This window comes from Mesoplodon mirus (genome assembly GCF_964341445.2).
Source record: "Mesoplodon mirus genome assembly, chromosome: 3".
NCBI lineage: Eukaryota > Metazoa > Chordata > Mammalia > Artiodactyla > Ziphiidae > Mesoplodon > Mesoplodon mirus.
Window position 1 is genome coordinate 68,173,505 of NC_138978.1, and position 24,328 is coordinate 68,197,832.

Consider the following 24,328-nt stretch of genomic DNA (forward strand, 5'->3'; position numbering starts at 1 on the left):
AAAGTGGGGTTTGTATATGAAACTTAGAGATTTTAGTATTATTAAAAATCACTGTGTTCAGAAAAGTGACTAGGAAGCAGTATTTAGATGATAGTGGAAGCAGAAAAAGCTGGAAACTTTTTTGATGCTTTTGGTTTTGTGGTTTTATTTTGGTAATCAGGCTAGCTAATTATTACTTTCCTAACTCTTTGATGTTGCATATCTTTGCCATTTTCATCCTTCCTCAAAAGCCTGACCATGTGCTTTGTGGGAGAAAAATTTCCCCACTGTCCTGCTACCGCACCCCCCCAAACATAGGTTTCACAACCAAATGTCTGAAGCCAAAGCCCCCTGCTCATCCAGGGTCCCAGTGCATTAGAAAAATGTTAGATCCTGTGAAAGAAACATAGTCAATATGAAGTTTTCCAATATTCCCTTTTTCAATTTTAAATTAAAATAAAACAAATGATATATAATGAATGCATAGCTGTTGATGTCTGTGATATCGATTGTCCCTTTCTCATTCAAAAAGTTCCATTTTGCAGTTTGTATACCTAAGATTCCTCATAAGATTACGCCTTGTTAAGAAGAATAAGTAATAACTTTAGCGTAGAAATGGAAATTGTACTTGATTGTTGATTCTAGGGCACTATTTCGCAGAAACGTCACAATCAATAGTGTGTGTGTGTGTGTGTGTGTGTGTGTGTGTGTGTGGTTAGATTTATTCAGACATTATCACTGCTCCACTCGCGTTTCACGGTGCTGAGCAAATAGTAAGTGAAGAAGAGTATGCAGTTTTTTCACATTACCCTCAATAAATGGGTTTAACCACAATACAAATCTTATAATCCACCTCTTCAATCTCACTGGCAATGGGACAAATCCAGTAGCTTTAGAAGTAAGTCTTCAAATATACTTTTACTGACAGACTGGAGTTTGTTTTAAGAAAAGTCAAGGTTTTGCAATCCTTTGCATTTATTGGAATTTTCTGTTTCCATGGTTTCTGAGAGTTCCCTGAAATTAGGCTTTCAGTGTTTAGAAGTTCATGATATGGGACTTTGGTAAATTCCTTCTCTCTTACCTAGATGATGTTCAAGATTAGCATATTGTTATTCCTGAATGAGCTTGGGGAAGCTATCGTTCTGTCAACATGTTTCTTCTCCTGCATGCCTTTTCCAAAGGACCAAGGCAGTCTGTATGAAGCCAAAATAGGGTCACTTTTTGTCAACATGGAAAAATAAAATTACAGTTCTTATTTTTAGTGAAGAACTACCTTCAAAAGATTAATAGAGAAATCCAGGCTTAGGCTTCTCTGGCCTTTGGCAAGGAGGGTGCCCTGATGAAATAAAATCTTAAAAATGAGTTTCAGAGACTTCACACTTCTTGCAGAAGAACAACAACAAAATTTCCTTGTCGTGGTAGGCATCCTGGAATAGTTTATGTTGAGCCCCAAGGTACAAAGGAGGCATCAAGAATATACGTGGAGGCTTTATTTAGCTATGAAGCAGAGTATGTGATTTCTGATGTTACTATACAATTGTTACCAGGTTTCTACATGCAGCCAAAATTGTGGAACCCTCATGTGGTTGCTGAGGGTCCCATTACCACATAAACATACATAATAAGTAAATATCAATAAGTTCTCTGAACCCAAATATGTTATCTCCATTATCTGGGGCTCAAACCCAAGACCTCCAGCAGTTACCCCTCATGAAGATAATGAGTTTTTGATTAGTTGTTGTTACCTAATGAAGTAGGAAGCAGAGATGATAGAAAAAAGTCAGAGGCAGAAAGATACCAAAAAGGAGAGACTACGAGAATATGTGTAGACGACAAGGAGCTAATCTAGATGACTTGGAAATATTTTTTTAGGAAAGGGTACAAAGCTCCAAAGCAAGTAGAAGTGAGTTGCACTGCATTTCAAGGGTCTAGCTAACACCTTAGATTATACTTGAAACAAATTGGAAGCAGTTCAGGGTATGGGGCTCACATACTCTGAGTTAAAGAAGCCACATTGAGTTTGGCAGTGGCAATTGCTCAAGGGTGACTGGAGAGGAGAGAATAATGTGGTTGCCTATGCTGGAGGTCAAGAAGGCCGTGCTCCCCAGAGAGAGGTCTTAGGCAGGAAGAGAGTCCCAAGCGAAAACGTAGCACTACCACCCCACCAGCAAAATGTGGCAGCAGGCAGATCCAGGGCCCCTCAGCATCAGGTCTGAGTGATTGCTTGTCAGGCACATGTGTTTGTAAACTAATGACTTTCACAGTGTGATGAGATTGAAAATGAAGCCTAATTGCTTCCACTGATTTAACCCTTGGAATGCTTCCAGGCATGCCGATAGCCATGTGTCTTTAATCATGTGAGTTAATCACCATCAGGCATATAACAGAAAACAGTGGCTTATAGGAAGTCTGGGAAGCATTGCTGTTCTGTTATTAGATTTACAGTTTGGGGGCTGTCATCTCTTCAAATAAGGACACTGAGAGGTTGGCCATGCAAACTAGTGTTCGTTAGTAGCCACTGACATAGGTAATTACATGGTTGTATAATTCCGAAAAAAATGAATTAATATTTATGCAATTTTTTTTAAGTGGCTTAAAAAAACTCTTAATGGCAGTGGAGTGAGAGTTGCAAGTCACCTTGATCCTTCTAAGGCCACCATGAACTTCAGTCTTGCTCTGGAAGAAAGTCAGAATTGGAAAATTGTCTCATAATCAGGCCAGTCTGATTAATAGTGACAATTAGTATTGGACTATAGTGCATAACCAACTGATTATGAATCATTTGAGCACTTTAGGTAAATTTTCAATACAGGCAATTAAAATGAAAAGACTCATAATGTTTACATAATGACTTCATTGAATTAATTCAGTTCTGAGGTTGGAGAAAATTTTCTTTTGTCACAAGGAACCAGAAGAATTTAACTTCCATTCACTTTTGTTTAAAAGAAAACTGGAGAAAACACTTAAAAGATATAAACACACACACACACACACCACATTGAAAACAGCTTGCTCTTTTTCTGAAAATGAACTGTTATTACTGTGGAAGAAAGAAGTGAAGGTCAGAGCATGGGTTGTATTCACATCGCTTATTTGAATGAAGTAAATCTTCCCCTCAGTTACATTCTGTATTCTGCTAAGTGCATGCATTGTTGAGGTTAAAAGAACTTTACTGTGGAGTGATCTGTAAGGGACAGACACTTCAAAAAAGATAAATACTCAGTTCTGTTACATAAACAATTGACCCAAATCATTTGCTTCATGATGAAAGACAAAGCTGGAGCCAAGTCCAAATACTGCAGTATCAATGCAGTCGGGAAACCAAAGATTCTTTTAGGTGAAATGCAGTCATTCAATCAAGCAGCAGTAGTATTGTATATTTAGATAATGGGAATGGAAGGAGAAGAGATCTAGGGCTAAAAGTGAGTTGAAATATTCCATAGTAAAGTCAGTTTCTTTTTTTTAAAACCTTTTTTATTTTATATTGGAGCACAGTTGATTAACAATGTTGTGTTAGTTTCAGGTGTACAAAAAAGTGATTCAGTTATACATATACATGTATCTATTCTTTTTCAAATTCTTTTCCCAATTAGGCTGTTACAGAATATTGAGCAGAGTTCCCTATGCTATACAGTAGGTCCTTGTCAGTTATCTGACAGTTATCTAAATATAGCATTATGTACATGTCAGTCCCAAGCCCCCTAACAATCCCTCCCCCCACCCTTCCCCCCTGGTAACAATAAGTTCGTTCTCTAAGTCTGTGGGTTTTGGTTCAGGAAGTCACTTCATTTTCAAGACTCATCACTTAATACCCAACATGTACACGGCTGTGTGGTTTACAAAGCACATTTGCCTTTAAGTCATACAAACACTCCATAAGCTAGGTCATATGTTTATTAACAACAACCAATACTGGGATTTCCGTGGTGGCACAGTGGTTAAGAATCCGCCTGCCAGTGCAGGGACACAGGTTCAAGCCCTGGTCCGGGAAGATCTCACATGCTGCGGAGCAACTACTGAGCCTGTGCTCTAGAGCCCACACGCCACAACTACTGAAGCCCATGCTCCTAGAGCCCGTGCTCCGCAATGAGAGAAGCCACCGCAATGAGAAGCCTGCACACTGCAACCAAGAGTAGCCCCTGCTCGCCGCAACTAGAGAAAGCACGCGTGCAGCAAAGAGGACCCAGCGCAGCCAAAAATAAATAAATAAATTTATTTTTAAAAAAAACTATTTTGCAGTTCACAGTTTACAAAATTCCATGTGTTATCTCTTTTTTTTTTTTTTTTTTTTTTTTGCGGTACGCGGGCCTCTCACTGCCGTGGCCTCTCTCGTTGCGGAGCACAGGCTCCGGACGCGCAGGCTCAGCGGCCATGGCTCACGGGCCCAGCCGCTCTGCGGCACGTGGGATTTTCCCGGACCGGGGCACGAACCTGTGTCCCCTGCATCGGCAGGTGGACCCTCAACCACTGTGCCACCAGGGAAGCCCTGTTATCTCTTTTAAAATCCTTCATTCCCCTCACAATTTTTAAAGATAGGAAAGGAAGACTTGAAAAGTTCAAGTATTATGATTTAATCACAGGACTAGAAACAGCAAAAACCAGGTATCCTGAATATGGGTCCTTGTCCTACATATTACCTCTTATCCCTCTTATTCTTAAGACTCTTTCTTCTCCTTTGTTAATGATCTTTTTCAGAATTAATTCTTACATTCTCTGGATTCTTCTCTAGGTCTTTCATAGTGAAAACCACTTTAAATTCTAGCTTGTGATGATAATGTCTCTCCCTTTTAGTTTGCATTGCATTTCCAATCAGACTGCATTCTCTTTGAAGGCAGACACTGCAGTTTCTAGCCCAAAACTAGACCTTCACAGCAGGAAGAGTAAAGCTGAGCAGTGCTCACAGGGGTGACCATGATTGCAGCTTATCATTTCTCCTACAACACAGGATGACCCAGGGCAGCAAGAAAGCCGTCTCAGCTGCTGACACTGCCAGATTGACCCGGCACACTTGTCAGCCAAACAGCTTGCTTCTGAACGTAAGCCTCACTTGTAACAGCAAAATCACAAGTTAGCAAATAACATGGGCTTTTAAAATCATACTCACTTAGATTAAGTCCAAGTGTTAGATCCAGAAATGCCAAAAAATTGCTGTAAGAATTAAGGACCTGTTGACCTTTATCTACTTAACTTCCTTTTTTTTTTTTTTTTTTGCCGTATGCGGGCCTCTCACCGCCGTGGCCTCTGCCGTTGCGGAGCACAGGCTCCGGACGCGCAGGCCCAGCGGCCATGGCTCACGGGCCCAGCCACTCCGCGGCATGTGGGATCCTCCCGGACTGGGTCACGACCCCGTCCCCTGCATCGGCAGGGGACCACCACTGTGCCACCAAGGAAGCCCTACTTAACTTCCTTTAATGGTTTTACCAAACTCACTGCTATCTGGAGAGGGTTCCTCAGTGACACTTCACCCTTAACCATGTATCTGGAGAGTTTAGAAGGCAAGCAGTGTGTGCCAGTGGCATGGGCACTGTTGTGTGTACAGATTGGTGTATTGCAGTAGCTGTTCTCTGCCTTACTCTCGGGGTAGTCTATCTCATCTCCTGCCCCTTACCTTCCCTGGATTCCTTTCCCAGGTGGTAGGATTGGGGCTAAGGTTCTAGTGCCGGCAGTTACTGACAGGTTTCTTTATCAAATTCAAATTAAAAGGGTCTGACTCGACTGTTTCCACCAAATGTGACCATGTGCGTGAAGGTGCTCCGTAAAGCATCAGATATAACAGCAGACTCCCACTCCCCAGAACCTTCCACAAAAGCAAAGAAATAAAAATGAACCTCCCAAATGGTCTTCTGGGGGAGAGGAAATCTCAGGATTCCCATCACCTTTCTTTTATTTCTCTCTTTTGATCCTGATGATAGCTTCCAAGCCACTGACACTCCTCATGTGTCTGGCTTATTTCCCAGGCCGGATTGCAAGTACCCGTTCACAGTGACTGTGCTTCATTCCTGCGTATGACACATTAATCATACTCTGGGAGGGAGGAAGGTTAGTTTTTGCCTGCTGTGTCTTGGTGGTACAGAGGTGTACTGGATTACTTTCCATGTAGCTTGTTACTTCAGTCTTATGACCTTACAGTCATACATTGAACACAGGTATTTTGGACACTAGTTGGTAGACCACTCTTTACCCAAGCAAAATTTCTGGAAGTTCTGTCCAGACATCCAGCCTTAGCAGTTTTGGCTCATCAGGGCCCATCCAGACGATGCAAGGGTCAGCTTCTCCTAAAAAGGTCAGACTTTGGAGACTGAAATTTGACTGCTGGATTCACCTCTTAACCAGCTATGATACTGGCCACCTTACGTAACTGCTCTGAGCCTCCATTATCCATCTGTAGAAGAAGTTTGCTAATACCAACCACAAAGTGGCTCCATGAGAAACGTAAAAATCTTGAAAGCACCGGCGTGTGCCCACAGGAGGCTCTCACGCCATATTTAATCCCTTCTCTCTTTATTACCACCCTTTCTGTTACTGTCACATGACTCCCACAACTTTCACTGTTCTCACCCTTCGCAAAACTTGCAGTTCACGACATATCTCAGTAATAAACCCTTGAGCTCATCACTAATAATTATCACACTTCTATTATCCCAGCTCCAAGGTCAGCCCTTTCCCTAGGAACCCTCTACTCCAATGCCGGTGACCTGTCAGATTACCTCTCTGACTCTGATATGACACCCATCAGGAGGCATTTGTGCTGTCACTGATTAGCACAGATTCCATCAACTTCATCCTTACTTGTCTCCCTCCATTTGCTTCACTCTAGATAGGAAGTATGGCTTAGCACTAAACTAAAAAATTAATGGGTGAATCTTAGAGGTAGTTCTAAAAATTAGTTTTCTTTGTTAGTGAGCATTTAACGAAGAAATGGACAGATCCAAAAGACTATCTTGAGGTGAAAAGAACATTTCACTTTATTCCAGCACTTCCCAAAGTGCTCTCATACTGCAATGACATTTTCATAGCATCCTTTTTGACATATGGCCCCCTTTGCTGCTATGAACTCACATTGTCCCTATGTTCCTAAATTGTCACTACATCTTTGTTTTGTTTAATTTGCTATTGTTTGTTAAGGACAAAAGAGTTCACTTTGAATGTTATTTCAGTTTAGTAAAAATAATAGCTATTTATCTAGTGAGTACAATCTTGCCAAGCACAGCAATGACTTTAGTCAAGTTCCTGAGCCTCCCAAGTCAGCCACTATACTTTTCATAAAAAATTCACAGGATTTTTAGTAAGACAGCCATTTCTATTTGGATATGTTATTGCTTTCTGCTTAAGTATTCCAAACTGGAAAAGTTGAAGATGATCCTAAGTCTTTTTGCTCCCTTTTTTTCTCTATATCTAAGCTGTCCCAAGACCTAAACATTTCTTTCAAATATTTTGATGGATTCATCCTATTTTTTTGTTTTGTTTTGTTTGTTCTCCACTTTACCTTATTACTTTTGTCTTTCAGTACCTCAAATTATTTTTGAACACTAGTCCCTTGATTTTAGAGCATTGCACCCTATATATAAAAACCTGCTAGCTTTTTGTCTCGAGCCTGGAATTCCCTCCCTGGCTTTCAAATCCCCTTGTAATCCAACACCACCTCTGCTCAGTTTCCCCCCATGACACTCCAGCATGCAATCTCCAATTTAGTAAGTACATCCTTCCTTTATTCCTCTTACAGACTACACACAGTCCCAACTCTTGGCGTTTACCAAGATTTTCCCTGACCTATACTTCTTTCCCCCTTTGTCTCAGCCTCATTTCCACCTCACTTCATTGTAAGCACATAAGCTCTTTGCCTGTCTTGGTCACCACTATATCCCAGTGTATAGGAAATTTCCTGGTGCATGATCAGCTCTCAGCCAATATTTGTAGACTGTTCCTTGAGGCCCATTTCAAAGCTAATTTCTTTTATAACTCCACTGTTTTCTTGGAATTCTTATGTACCCACACTCATCTAAGCTTTCGTGAGCTGATTGTAAGGTCTTTGAGGATGGAATCTGTAATGTGCATCACTTTGCATCTCTCATGGTGTCCTTTTTTTAAAACAACATATAGTTATTCTTTTACATTTGTGGAAGTCAGAGGATCAAAATCAGTTTTCCTGGGCTAAACTCAGCTTTCTACAGGCTCTAGACAGCGCTTTCTACAGGCTCTAGAGCCGCCTGTTTCTTGCTTCTTCCAGCTTCCAGAAGCTGTGGCATTCCTTGGCTTCTGGATGATTTGCTTTAGTTGCTGCCTCCATCATCACATTGTTTTATGATTGCTAATTCAGTCCAATGTTAGCATATATTTATATGCTTTTATCTTGATCTCTCTTTGCTGGGAAACCCAAGCAAAAGCAACCATTGTTGTTTGAAAGCCACTGGAGAAATAAGAAAAGAAGAAAAGCTATTAAAAAAAAAAAAACCTTGAGTTATCCTTCTTTGTATGTTTTATTGTTATTCTTCTCTCAAAGTTCATGTCGTCAAAGAAGTGGTGTTAAAAAGGCTGAAGTTTCAAAGGCAAAGTCAAGTTAGCAAGGGTAATTAACATTGCTATTGAGTTTGTGTTATCCTAAAATTCAGTTAGTTATCTAATGTTTTGACTTAAAACGTAGATATAGGAAAAACCTCTATAGGGAATATCCTACAAACTTAACACTTTTCAAAAAAATTTTATTGGTGTAGAGTTAATTTACAATGTTGTGTTAGTTTCAGGCATACAGCAAAGTGAATCAGTTATACATATACATATATCCACTCTTCTTTAGATTCTTTTCCCATATAGGCCATTACAGAGTATTGAGTAGAGTTCCATGTGCTATACAGTAGGTCCTTATTAGTTATTTTCTTTATACATAGTAGTGTGTATATGTCAATCCCAATCTCCCAACTTGTCCCTCCCCACCTCCTATGCCCAGGTAAATATGTTTGTTTTCTACATTTGTAACTCTATTTCTGTTTTGTAGATAAGTTCATTTGTACCTTTTTTCTTAGATTCCACATACAAGCGATACCATATGATATTTGTCTTTCTTTGTCTGACTTATTTCACTCAGTATGACAATCTGTTGTTCCATCCATGGTGTTGCAAATGGCATTATTTCGTTCCTTTCCATAGCTGAGTAACATTCCACTGTATATATGTAGCACATCATCTTTATCCGTTCCTCTGTCGATGGACATTTATGTTGCTTCCATGCCCTGGCTATTGTAAATAGTGCTGCAATGAACATTGGGATGCATGTTTCTTTTCGAATTATGGTTTCCTCCAGATATATGCCCAGGAGTGGGATTGCTGGATCACATGGTAGCTCTATTTTTAGTTTTTTGGGTTTTTTTTTTAAACATCTTTATTGGAGTATAACTGCTTTAAAATGGTGTGTTAGTTTCTGCTTTATAACAAAGTGAATCAGTTATACATATACATATATCCCCATATCCCCTCCCTCTTGTGTCTCTCTCTCACCCTCCCTATCCCACCCCTCTAGGTGGTCACAAAGCACAAAGCTGATCTCCCTGTGCTATGCGGCTACTTCCCACTAGCTATCTATTTTACATTTGGTAGTGTATATATGTCCATTCCACTCTCTCATTTTGTCCAAGCTTACCCTTCCCCCTCCCCGTGTCCTCAAGTCCATTCTCTAGTAGGTCTGCATCTTTATTCTCATCTTGCCCCTAGGTTCTTCATGACCATTTTTTTTTTAGATTCTATATATATATGTGTGTGTTAGCATATGGTATTTGTTTTTCTCTTTCTGACTTACTTCACTCTGTATGGCAGACTCTAGGTCCATCCACCTCACTACAAATAACTCAATTGTGTTTCCTTTTATGGTTGAGTAATATTCCATTGTATGTATGTGCCACATCTTCTTTATCTGTTCATCTGTTGATGGACACTTAGGTTGCTTCCATGTCCTGGCTATTGTAAATAAAGCTGCAATGAACATTGTGGTACATGACTCTTTTTGAATTATGGTTCTCTCAGGGTATATGCCCAGTAGTGGGATTGCTGGGTCATATGGTAGTTCTATTTTTAATTTTTTAAGGAACATCCATACTGTTCTCCATAGTGGCTGTATCAATTTACATTCCCATCAACAGTGCAAGAGGGTTCCCTTTTCTCCACACCCTCTCCAGCATTTATTGTTTGTAGATTTTTTTATGACGAGCATTCTGACTGCTGTGAGATGATATCTCATTATAGTTTTGATTTGCATTTCTCTAATGATTAATGATGTTGAGCATTCTTTCATGTGTCTGTGGGCAATCTGTATATCTCCTTTGGAGAAATGTCTATTTAGGTCTTCTGCCCATTTTTGGATTGGGTTGTTTGTTTTTTTGAAATTGAGCTGTATGAGCTGCTTGTAATTTTTGGAGATTAATCCTTTGTCAGTTGCTTCATTTGCAAATATTTTCTCCCATTCTGAGGGTTGTCTTTTCGTCTTATTTATGGTTTCCTTTGCAGTGCAAAATCTTTTAAGTTTCATTAGGTCTCATTTGTTTATTTTTGTTTTTATTTCCATTTCTGTAGGAGGTGGGTCAAAAAGGATCTTGCTGTGATTTATTTTTTAAGGAACCTCCATGCTGTTCTCCATAGTGACTGTACCAATTTACATTCCCACCAACAGTGTGTCTTGATAATGTGAAGAAAGTAAATAACATGCTTTGGGGAAAGGTCCATAATATGACACAAGAATAATTTGTAAAATTCACTGATCACCTACTATTTGCCAGGCACTTTTCTAAAATTTGAAATGCTGGCCTATATGAAGTGGATTCTATATCTTCTCTACCACTAGCTACTTACATAATGTCTGTTGATACACTTAAATTCTCTGAGCTTTGTACTCCTTCTCCGGAGCTAAGAGGGTTAAACTAGGTTAGTTCTAATTTATCTTCCAATCATATGAGTCTATGAATTTTAAATATTTATAGAATGATGAGTGATATTCAATAAGTACTTGCTGATTAACTAATGTAATCTTTACCCTTCCAAACTTGTGACTTTCTATTTTAAGTTTCTTTTATTTGTTCAAAAAATGTTTATTGAGTACTCCAATGTGATAAGGAGTATAAGCAGTGTGCCAAAAATAAACACATTCTAAAAATGATGGAGGTACAACAATGAGCAGAATCCCTGCGTCCTGAGACATCCTGCTTCTCATACCAGGAATCACTGGGCAGCCCAGTGACCAAATTCACTTGTTTCTTTTGCTAGAAGAGTAAAATTTTGCTAAACATTTCACTACCACAACTCCAGTTAGCTGATATTATCATCCTTATTCTTGTTAACATAAAATATTTACTTTAGAGAAATTTAAGCAAACAAAAGAATAAACAAAATATTCCCTAGACATGTAACTTATTTGGGGGCTTCTCTACATGCATAGTTTTAAGCTATTGCCTCAAGGAATGCTATTTTTGGAAAAGGTGAAGCTTAAGTAGGGGTTCTGTGAGCCTTTCCCTGTGTTTAACTAAGGCAGCTCCATTACAAATTTACAGCTCCATTTACAAATCTGTTTTTTATATTGAGAATATGCTGCTAATTGTTTTGATAACCATTGTTCTAGATAATTAATTTGAATCAAAATTAAATTAATGGATAGGATACTATACATATAATCGTTTAATTTGATTGGTAATTCATGTTCAGCATGTGTTTTAATGATATCTATGAAATGTAACACTCATTATCCTTTGATAGGCTAAGGGATTGTGGTACAGGAACTCACTTAAATCCTTCAAGGAATCTAGTGGTACAGCATTTTGATGCATTCTTCTTGCTGCCTTTGAACTTCCAGAGAGTTCCTGATGCTGTAGAGTTCTTTATCATGATAGTGTCATTCTCATAGCATGTATTAATTGGTAATTTACAGCTAAAAAGAACATCTTGGGGTTTTTGTTTCAACATCCTATATTACTTCTATACTGTGCTCTTCCAAGCAAAAAAAATCTTGAACACATTCTAGATTTTTTGTAGTTGAAAAGAGGATTAAATGTGTACCATAAAGGTAAAATTCATTTATGATACAAGAGAAGTTCAAAACTAACTTTCTTATAAAGCTCAACTCAGCACCTGGAAGCACTTATATAAATGGTTCAATATCATACTGGACTTATTTGGGACTAGAAAATAATAAAATTTTCCTTTTTGATCATGAAGCAAAACAATTAAGGATAGAGCAGATAAATTCATATAGTATGGCCTATGTGCACTAAAAGAAACCCAGTAGGAGATCTCCTAATGCTGAAATGACGCATTTAGAAGCCAAATGTGAAATAAGCATAAAGAAAGGCATTCAATAAGAAACACTCAAAGACAATCTTGGGTCACAATACATTTGTCCATAAGATATCCCACAACTCAGTTCACCAATATGTGGGAGGAATGACCTCTCTTTGGACTGCTCCAGCCTTGATTTTCTTCTTGAAAAGGACAGCCTTGATCTAGCTTGAATTCTGGTTTGGAAAGGAGGCTTTGAAGACCTTTATATGTTTTCCTCTCCAAGACCTTAAAAAGTAGATTAGCCGGCCTCATTTCACAGGCCTTAAAAACACTTCTTTGTCCTGGGATTCTAGCTAGAACATAATGACCAAGACATTTTCCGTAAAGAGTCCTTTTCCTATTCATGTCAGGTGCTGCCTTGAACTGTCCTTATAAGCCTAGGGTTCTAACAAGCTTATTCCCTTGCTCTGACTCTGATATGCTCACAGATACATTTTACTATTGCCTGTAGCCAAATTTTGTTAGCAAATAAACTTCAAAGAGCTGAAAAACTGATCTTCAACTAATGGGTCTTTTTGACATGTTTAGAAGGTTTATCTAAAGTAGAATACTTTGTATACTTTCAAAGTCAGATATAAAATGACCACATTTTATAAACATTCCTTTCAGATTAGCAAAACTAAGAAAATCAGAGTCACTAATCTGAGATGTCTGTTAGCCTTTGGGGAGTCATTTAACCTCTGGGGTAAACAAATAATGATTATCGTCCTCTTCATTGAGACCTCATTCAGATTAGGAAATAGTATACTCAATATCTACTTTTTTTTTTTTTTTTACAGTCACAATATTCTTCTCTATGAGGATGGGCATGCTGTGGTGGCAGATTTTGGAGGTGAGATTTCCATGAATAATGCCCAAACTGGCATCTGTTTCTTTCTCCATTACTCATTGGTGCTGATATTATATGATGGATCAGAAAATGGATTTCACACTGACAGCTATACTTCTCTAAGTCATTCAGATTTCAATGAATTTTAAAAGTATATCATTTATTTTGGTTTTTCCTCTTTCATATCCTCAGCTAAAAGAAAGGAAGTGAAAATTTAAATAAGATAGAGGTTTATTGGGATTCAAACTTTTAGCTGTAATCATTGACCTTGGTTTTAAAATATTTCCTTTGACATGAATTTGTTTTCTGTTTCCCTCAGAATCAAGATTTCTGCAGTCTCTGGATGAAGACAACATGACAAAACAACCTGGGGTTTGTTGCTGCTCATGTTCCCTATAATTATGAAACAATTAAAATGTGTAAACTCAGCATGAGAGGAAGGGAGATGAAAGCAGCTTTAACTGGAAGAAATGTCATTCTCCCAAGGGCGGGATAATGTTTTATGTTTCTATTTTCAGTAAGCCCCCAAAAGAACTATTTCAAGGCTCTGTTAGAGAAATAGATTAGATATATGTTTGGAAAATGTTGCAGAAAAAATAACAGAATTTGTTTCAAATATAATTGAAAAGTACATGGCAGGCATGGATAATTGGCATTCATGTTTAGATCGCCTTATTAAGTGGTAGAGTTAACATTTAATAGGTAACCATAAAATCCATAGTTTACCCACATCTACTAACAATTCATAGTTTTCCATTTTAACATTGTAAGGCAATAGGTGATATAGTCAAGCATTAATGTTTAAGAAAAATATAAATGTTAACATCTGAAGCAAGCATAATTGTACTCAAAATGTCTGCAATTAGGTTCATCATCTGCCTTCTCCCATCCCTTCCACACAAAGAAGTGCACTTCTCTTTCTGGACTAGCTGTGTTATTTAATTACCCAAGCTTGGGCTAATTTTCTGTTCCTTCCTTTTCCTGCTTCTGCTTACACACTGCTCAATCACTTTTTCTGTTTGTTTCTATTTCTTTTCTTTATTAAAGTTCATCCCAAACTCTCATTTACCACTGCCTCAGTTTGGGTCCTCTCCATCTCTTTTCTGGACCATTGCTCTAGGTTTCTAACTACAGTCCTCTCTTCCAGTTCATTCTTTGCAACATCAGCCAAGTGTTGTGTTCTGACAATTCACTTCTTCCTATAAACCATCAATGATGCTTAAAATGTTATATCCCCCCGCCAGATCTGACCCCAAGGCTCCTCTGTGACCTCCTCTCCCACTAAACGTTCTCTCAAGTCCCTTATGCCCCTGGCATACAAGCCATCTGGCTATTCCCTAAACATTTCATTCACTTTCACAGCCCAATGACTCTGCCAGCATCATATTCTCTGCCCGCGAAGCCCTTCACTGTACCCCACCTGCAGGAAGTCTACTCATCTTGCATGGCTCAGGAAATTTTACCCATTTTTACTCTTCCCTCCCATAAACTTCCTCCCCCCTCCTCCTCCCCACACACTTTTCTCTCTGTGCTTTTGTAGCACTTTGTTTACACTGCTAGGTAGTACTCTGACTCACTCAACAAACATTTATCAAGGACCTACAATGTGTGAGGCATCGTGCAAAGGGTCAGGAATACAAAATGCAAATAAAAGCTTAGTCCTTGATCTCAAGTAACTCATTTTCTGGCAGAAAAAAAAACATAGTACTAAGCAGATAAGATTGAAAGCTGTGGGGACATTCAGTGACATAGATGTGACAAAGCATCATGGAAGCTCAGGTGGAATGAATAGGGATAAATAATTTCAGACAGAGTGAACGACAGCATGAGCAAAGGCACAGGGGAGGATGAGAAACACCAGACTTCCTAGGGGACTTCAAATAGCTTGGCATGCGCTGTGTGAGGAAGATAAAATGAGAGATGAGTTAAGAGAGGAAGGCAGGAATGACATCATGGACAATGTTGTATTGTAAGTAGGATTAAGCATGCTGGTTTCCCCAATTAAATTTCACTCATTCGTTCAACAAATATTTATGGAATACCTACTAGATGCCAGACATTCTAGGGAACTGGGGATATTGCAGTGAACAAAGCAAAGTTCTTGTTTTTATGGAGCTAATATTCTAATAGAAGAAGATAAACGTTGAACAAATTAACAAAATATGTACCAGACAGTGATAAGTGTTATGAAGAAAAAACAAAGCAGAGTGTATGAATGGAGAGTGATGGGGGGAGCCATTTAGATGAGAGAAAGAGAAAGGTAATGTTTGATAAGAGACCTATGGCAGAGTTATCCATGAGAGGAGAAGAGCAGTGTAGAAGGGGGAACAGTAAGAGCAGAGGCCCTGAGGCAGAAGAGTCCTTTGTGTGTTCAAGGCCAGAGTGACTGGAGTGGAGTAAGCAAGGAGGAGAATGGTAGGATATGAGAGGTGGGAAGAGTGAGTCCTTTTTTGACAGGACACACAGATCTCATCTAGTACCTTTGACATAGAGATAGCTAACTCAGTGGATCTCAACCATGGCTGCACATTGAAATCACTTTGGAAACTTTGTAAAAGCATCCTACCTCAATCCAACCCCCAGCAATTCTGATCTCGCTGGCCTGAGGTTGATCTTGGGTACATGTATCTTTTAAAAGTTCCCCTAGGTGATTTTAAAATGCAGCCTGTTGAGACTCTCTGACTAAATAACCTTTTGTCAAATGGAATTGAATTGAATTTCACCAATAGCAAGTAATATTCTTTTATCCTAGCAGTGGAGTCTTTAAGCACAGCACTACTCTATATTTATTTTGAAGGTTATTTTCTTTCTTACTAGTTATGTGGCCTTATGTAAGTTTGCTAATTACTCTATTACCCCCCTGTGAAAAAATGGCCATACTGTATGCCTACTCCCCCTTATGCAATGTTGTGACACAACACATAATGTGCTATATAAATGGAGGCTATTTGGAATGTGAAAGCTCGTGTGGAAGAATTGCATATAAGCACCATAATCGAAATAAAGATATTCTTGGAAAGCTGCAATTATGCATGACTTCAAAATAATGTAGACACTTCAAAAGAATTATCAGCAGGCAACACTACACACAGAATTTCACTAGCAGTAATAAAAGAATACTGGTTTCTTTCAGTGGAAATACAAAGAAAGCAGGTATTTGGCAAAATCCATTGATACGGCTATGAAGCCACGGGGTTTTAGAGCTGGAAGGGCCTGCCTCCTCAGTCTTGCCCTTGAGGAATCTGAGGTCCAGGAAGCATAGGAGACTTTCCCAGAACTGCCCAAATAGTCTGCAGTAGAGCCAGAACTAGAATTTGCATCTCCTAACTCAAAATCTAGTGCTCTTTTTCCTAAACGCCAAATAAACCAAATTTATGCATTTGTATCCCAGAACGGAAACTTATATTTAAAAATGAAAAATACATAACTGCAAGTAAAAAGGGTGTAAATGATGCCTTGAAAACATGAAGGTAGACCTTTGTACAGGGAAACTTATAACGTTTTATGGGCTTGCTTTCTGGAATATTGAGCAAACAGCATTCAGAAATAACACCACTGGGCAAACAAAGGAGATGTGACAGAACTGATCCTGCCAGTGAGAAATCTGCTTCACACGAATATTCTGGGCACTCCCCTCAGGCCATTTCTCTCCTCAGTCATCAGGGCACTATTTATGGGTCTAATTTAGTGACTTCCTAAACTACAACCTGAAGCTCTAAAGGAGGGAAGCTTCCTCCCACAGTGCATGACTCACCCCCAGGGAGGCATAGAGCTCTTGGATGAACCCATGGATGGCTATTCAGAAGCTTGTAAGGCTTCCAGGGGAAAGATGCTCAGAGATACACAAAAAAATGCTGCTGCTGTGATCATCATTTCATAAGAGGCAGTGTTACTTGGTGATTAATATTGTTGCAATATTTTGGGAAGAATTATGGATTTCATATCTTCCAATGATAAAAGAAAATGCCCTTTAAAAACCTAAACTGCAGCAGTAAACACACTGTTTTTGTATGAACGGGCCAGTTTATTGCACACACTGAGGGCCGTATCGATGTTATTTTAAGTTTATATTTTTGAGAACTTCGAGAGAACACTTAACAAATCCTCGCTAAGAAGAACACTATTCTACAGTAGAAGAACTAAGCACTTGGTAAATGACTTGTGGATGTTTCTTGACCTACAGAACCTCCGCTGGATGGCTCCTGAGGTGTTCACACAGTGTACACGCTACACCATCAAAGCTGACGTCTTCAGCTATGCTCTGTGTCTGTGGGAACTTCTCACTGGTGAAATTCCATTCGCTCATCTCAAGCCAGGTAAGCCATGCCTCAATTAAAGTTTCTCTGAGGGAATTCCCTGATGGTCCAGTTGTTAGGAGTTTGTGCTTTCACTGCCAAGGGCATGGGTTCAATCCTTAGTCGGGGAACTAAGATCCCGCAAGACGCGGGGTGAGGCCAAAAAAAAAAAAAAAAAAAAGAAGTTTCTCTGATTTCCAGAGTTCTGTGCATTTTCACAAATTCAAGAAACATTTTTTTTTTCCCGAAAATGACTATTCTTGGTGGATTGGCAAGGTGAGAGGTAAGGAAACGGTCTCAAATTCTTTAAAGGTGTGGCCCAATCCAGAAAACTTAATGGCCTATAACTATGTGGTTTTAGACACAGGCACACAGAAGTGTAGGTATATTTTATTATTAAAGTTTAGGACTTTGATGTACCTGTTGTTAATAAAACAAGCAAATGATAATGGCCATGTGGAATGTGGGTACAAATAATGTGAACAATGCAATATTTACTTTTTGAGATTAGATTTAGAAGTGCCTTTCTGATGTGCATATAAGAATGAGCTGAAAGTAGCAACACATAAAAATAACCTATCAGGACTGCTTTCTGCTTGTCTCACATTATACAAAAGAGAATTGGTTTTTCTAATTTTGTATTACATATATAGATGCATTCTAAAAATGGGATTTTGTGAGTGAGCCTATAATTTTGTTGTTGATAATATACATGATACTCTGTGTACATGTAGAAGGTAGAGGTAGGGAATCTAATCACAGGAAAAAATGTACAAATATCTGAGGTAAATTTTATTTGCATCTCTCTCTCTATTTTATTTGGGTTGCTCTTGTAGATACAACAGCACTGTCACACTGTTTACTTACTTGTATCCACTGTGAGTCTAAAAACTCCTTGACTTTGCATCCCCAGAACTTACCATGCTTGAAAAGTTGTTTTCAAATTAAATCATAAATAAATTTTAAATGAGTTATATTGTAAGCTTCTTGAGTGGCCACCCTATCACAATATATCAGATGGATCAAGTCAAAAGGGATGTTAGGGAAAGACATATCTTACAAATGTGGATGCTCACAAGTTCAAAGTCTTAACCAGGATCACAATATTTATTAGTACTCATGTGCGGAGAAGAGCCATAACTCATATTGTCTATTCAAGGCATTTTCCCCCTAATAACCATATGGTCTTTAATTACACTCTGCATAGTGTCTAACAAAGTACTTTTCACAAATTATATGCTCTTTATTTAATTGTCCTAACCTTTCTCTATATGCTTTCATGGTTTTAAATGATGAGATCTGGCCCTTATTATAGGGTGGATGAGAAGACTCTATTTTGAACTGGACCAAAATTGCTATTTTTAATGTCTCGCTCTGATCTGCTGCTATCTCTCTACCTCTTAGAATTTGCTTTCTGGTAAGACTTATGAGTATATGTTAAAAATCCACTGTAATTCTAGACACATTGTAGTATTTTCACAAGAGAGAGATATGTCTCCCTTCCTCTCACCTCCTGTGTCAATCCATTCACCTCTTCCTGTGGATTTTACATCCTAAGGACATCTTGGATTTACCTACTACTTACCGTCATCTACCACCATCCTAGCTCAAGCCACCATCTTCATCATTTAAACTACTGCAATTGTCATTTTTAAAAATCAGGTTTAACTTATATAGTATAAGTTGTAGTATCACTTATGTAGCAAAATTTACCATTTTAGACTAACATTTCAATGAGTTTTAACAAATATATACAATTGTATAATCACAGCTACAATCATAATATAGAACATTTCCATCACTCCAAAAAGCTCCCCCATGCATCTTTGGAATCAATTCACTTTTCCCACCTCCAGCCCCTAGCAACCACTGATCTGATTTATGTCCATACAGGTTTGCCTTTTCCAGAATGTCATATAAATAGAGTCATGTTAGTACATTTATTGGTAATTTATTCTTTTTCATTCTTGTGTAATATTCCACTGTGTTGATGTACCTCATTTATTCATCCACTCACAAGTTGATGATCATTTGAGTTATTCTCACTTTAGGGCAATTATGAATATAATTGCCAAAACCATTCAGGTTTTTGTGTGGATGTTTTCATTATTCTTGGATAAATACATAAGAGATAATTACTAGATCTTATGGTAAGATTTTTTCCAAGGCATTTGTACCACTATGACTTCCCACCAGCAGTGTATGAGGATTTCAGTTGATCCACATCCTTGCCAGCACTTTTTTATTGTCTATTTAAAATAAAATATTAACCATTTGAGTAGGTATATAATGGCAAATAATTGTGGTATTATTTTATATTTCTCTAATAACTAATAATGTTGATAATCTTTTTGTGTGTTTATCTGCTGCTCATATCTCTTTCTTCGGTGAAGTATTTGCTCAAATTATCTTATATACTAACGAGTTCTTAGATTCTAGGTAAAATCTTTCATCTGCTATGTGTTTTGCAAGTATTTTTCTCTAGTCTGTGATTTGCCTTTTCTTATTCTTACCAATGTCTTTCAAAGAGCAAAAGTTTTTAATTTCAAAGACGTTTACCTTATCAAACTTTTAAATATTTTGTGAATCCTGTCTAAATTATTCTTGCCACACCCAAGATCACAAAGTTTTTCTCCTGTGTTTTCTCACAGGAATCTTGTAGGTTTAGATTTTATATTTATAAGATTTATTAGAGTTTTTTTTAACAGTACAAGGTAAAAGTTGAGTTTGTTATCCTTTTGTTAATTTATTTGTTTATTTTTCAATATGGATCCCAATTTTTCATCATGATTTGTTTAAAAAATTTTCCTTTATCATTAAGTTATTTTGGTGCTATTGTCAAAAATTAATTGACCACATATGTGTGGACTCTATTCTGTTCCATTGATATAAGTCTACCCTTATACCAATACTACAATATATTGATAAGTTATAGTAAATCTCAGAATCATTTATTATGAATCCGCCAACTTTGCTCTTCTTTGTTAAAATTGCTTTTGCTATTATAGGGTTTTTGCTTTTCTGTATAAATTTTAGAATCAGCTTATCTATTTCTACAAAACAAACAAACAAACAAACAAAAAAAAAACGCCTGTTGGAATTTTGATTGAAGTGCAGTGAATTTGTAGAGCAATTTGGGAAGAATTTACAACTTATGCATATTGAATCTTTCAACTGATAAACATAGTATGTCTCTCCATTCATTTAGGTCTGATTTCTGTCATCAGCGTGTTTGTAGTTTTCATCATAGAAACCTTACACATATATTTTTTAAATTATTTCTATGAATTTTGTGTTTCTTGATGTTATTTTAAATGATTTTTTTAAATTTCAATGTATAATGTGTTTTGCTAGTATAGAGACACGATTATTTTTTAAATAACAACCTAGTACCCTACAAATTTGCTAAATTAACTTATCAGTTCAAGTAGCTTTCTTGTACATTCTTTGGGATTTTGCACATAGATGATTATGTCATGTATAAATAAAGAAAATTTTATTTCTTTCTTCAAATATGTGTGTATTTTAAATCTTTTTCTTGCTTTCTCACACAGGCAAGGACTTCTAGTACAATACTGAATAGAATTGGTGAGGTATATACCCGTATCTACATCTAAAGTTTTATCCACCACCACTCTAGTTCAAACTGCCATCTTTATCACTTTAACTAGTGCAATAGCTCTTTGATCATTCTCCCTTTATTCTTCTCTTCCCCTCCAATCTCTACACATCCACTAAAATGATATTTTAAAAACATAAACCTGATTATGTGACCATTGCTTAAAATGATCTGTGGCTTCCCATGTTCTTAGGATTAAATCTCAAAATTCTTAATATGTCCTGCAACAGTCTACATGATTCAGTATCTCTGACCTTGCTCATACCATTTCACTTTCTATGCTCCAGCCACTCCAAACCTTCTTTCCTTGCTTCCTTGAATGTGTTGCATTTCCTCTGGCCTCTGGGCTCTTTCACAAGCTCAGTTTCTTTGGTAAGTGCAACTAATGATGACTCCACAGAGATTACTGTGAGGATCAAATGAGATGATTCTGTGAGCTCTGTAAATTGAAATCTCTCTGCAACTGTAAGATGAAAGAGAAGGGCAAACTGTAATACAAAGTCGAGGCTTCCTATGATTCTGTGCTTGAGTGGAGTTCTCATTCTCCAGGGAGCCCATATAAAAACTTCAAAGTCACCATTAATTTTTCTCTATCCTCTTTTCTTTCTTCTTTCCTCCTTTTTGTCTTTCTTCCCTTCCTTCCTTCCTTCCTTCCTTTTCTTTTCACTTGTTTTCTTACTTTCAATCCCACTTTCTAAATATCTTTCAAATCTATCCACTTATCTTGCTCTCCACTGCTACTTCCTTATTTCACAAGTAGAATCCTGCACAGTATCTTAAATGGTATCCTTGTCTCTAGTTTTGCTCACCATCTTTTTTTCACCAATTGCCATACTATAACTACATTTAGCTTTCTAAACACTCAAATTTGATTATCTGACTCCCCTTACTTAAAGTCTTCAATGCTTTTCCTTTGTTCTTAAGATTAAAAAAATTTCATAAAACAATCTACAAAGCCCCCATAGTTATGCTTCTTCTTTCCTCCCCAGGTCTACTGCCTGCCACTTGCAGCCTGTCCTCTATGTTCAGCCACAGGGAACTATTTCATTTCCCCAACACGACACATTTCCTCTCACTTCCGTGTCTTTGCACACGTTAGTTGTTTGTCAGACACACTTCTCCCCACTTTTCATCATACTAACTCCAATTTACTTTTAGGCCTTAGTTTAAATATTACTTCTTCCAAAAATATCTTCCTTAATTCTTCAATATTCAGTTAAGTGCAGTGTCCTTGCAATTTTCTCTACTTTGTTACCCTTGACTAATTATAAAATGAATAGTTCAAAAAGATAAAGATTCCCTCTCTCACGGGCCCTCAGGAATATATACTCTTTTTGGAGGGAGAATATTATATAATAAAACAGTTAAATATCTTGCCTAAGAATAACTTGAATCCAATATCTCAGATATTGGAATTTATCGTACTTTATTGGCAAAAGAGTTTGTTCATGATAGACACTGAATTTTTTAAAGTTGGACAGTTACCATGCATCAAGAACGGAGGCTGTTAATACCATCACAGTGGTTAGGCAGTCTAGCAAATGTTCAGCAATAAATTATGTGAAGAATCAGATTCAATATAAGCTACATATTAGCCATTTACAATGAGCAACAAATCCATGACGACAGTGTGGGACAGGATTATCAATTATGGGAGTAGCAACATTACACATGGCTTATCCTCCTGGATTTAACAGAATTCTATCTCCTGGGTGGAATATATAAATAGAATGCAAATATTAGCATTGACTCCTATGCAAGTGATGAGTATGCCTTCAGAAGAACTTGAAGTTAGGGTCTCTTTTACATAGTATATGTTCAAATTAACCTTATAATCTCAGGTTTAGAAAAAAATGAAAAATCCATTACATTCACCATCCCAAGGGTCACAAGATCAAACGCCTACAGGATCAGGGGAAGCAAGAAAACACTTGATGCCAGATAACGTGATGAACAGGAAATCACATGCTCTGACTCAAGGGGACAGCTGCTACCCAGCTCCAGCCAAACAATGCCATGAAAGAAGTATAGGGATGCTTGCTCACTGTTGCCATATCAACTAATTTCTGTGTGTTTGTTCAGAAATCGAAAGATTTTTAAATATTGGCAATTAACTCAATTTTTAAGAAAATATTTTTCAGGCTAAAGAGACTTGGCATAAGTGTAAGAGCATGAGTCTTCAAGCTTACTCAAACTGCTTAACCAAGCTATACTTCAGTAACTCAGTGTCTTTATTTTTTAAACAGGGATACTAGTAGGACCTGCCTCAAAGGTTTGGAATGATGTCTGGCAACAGTAAGCACTCAATAAATATTAACTATTATTATTATATTAAGCCATTCACAGCTCTGGCCAGGAACTGTGCAAGAAAACAAAGATGAAAAGGGCATTCCCTTGTAGTGCAGAGACGGCATGAGAAAAGTACAGTCAGCGGAGTAAATCCCAGCTAGAGGGAAACATAGAGCACAACAGCTGCTCCTTCGAGGGCTCTCCTGCCCAGACTGGTGGTGGGAAAGGAAATCAGGGAAGGATTCTTAGAGCAGATGATACCTGAACTGCATCTTTAAAAGATGAGTACTATTTAACTGGTAAATAGTGGGGAGATGGTGAAGGTGTCCTGGCAGAAAGCTGCCTGGGCAAGGCGCAGAGGCATGAGAGATTCACACATCTTTCAGTAACGATGAATCAGAGAATACAAGGGAATCAGCAGCAAGATACATGCTGTAAATGTAAAGCTAGAGCTACATGGTGAAGGGTCTTCTGTGTCAACAATGGAAGTCACTGCAGAATTTTAAGCAGGACAATAGTACAACTCTATTATCTTAGAACGTTCCCTCTTGCTACAAAGCAAAGGCTGGATTGGAGAAGTTTGAAACAGAGGCAAGGAAACCAGGTAATCTAGAAGAGAATGTATAAAATCTTAACTAAGGTAGTGAAGAGAAAGGAGGGGCTGGTTTTGAGAGATTTTAACAGGACTTGCGGACATATTGAGGTGGAAGCACCAGGGAGAGGGAGGAGACCAGGAGGACTTCCAGGCTTCTGGCTTAGCCAGCAGGAGGATGATGGATACAGGAAGAGAGGAGGACAAGGAGCCAAGCTATGAAGTCAAACAGAGAGAAAAGAACTGGACAAGATGAAAAAGGAGCTGGTATGACCTGGCAAACAAGACCTGTCCTGGATACATTTTTTAAAAAGAAACCAGCACCTGCTTCCCATAGTTTATTTCTCTCCTGGACCTGTCTCCTTTGGTACCTCATGAAAAACTAAAGAAGAAATCTGGGATGAATTAAT

At 37.9% G+C, this 24,328-nt stretch overlaps 1 protein-coding gene across 1 annotated transcript in view; it reads left to right on the forward strand.

Annotated features, from left to right (window-relative positions):
- Positions 1-24,328, forward strand: part of TNNI3K (TNNI3 interacting kinase) — a gene marked incomplete at its 3' end in the record, with an annotated part of 277,657 nt that overhangs the window by 160,738 nt on the left and 92,591 nt on the right. Inside the window, exons 18-20 of the mRNA XM_082614605.1 lie at positions 13,074-13,126; positions 13,443-13,495; positions 17,307-17,439. Coding sequence (XP_082470731.1) covers positions 13,074-13,126; positions 13,443-13,495; positions 17,307-17,439 — 239 coding nt within the window. The remainder of the gene's footprint in view (positions 1-13,073; positions 13,127-13,442; positions 13,496-17,306; positions 17,440-24,328) is intronic.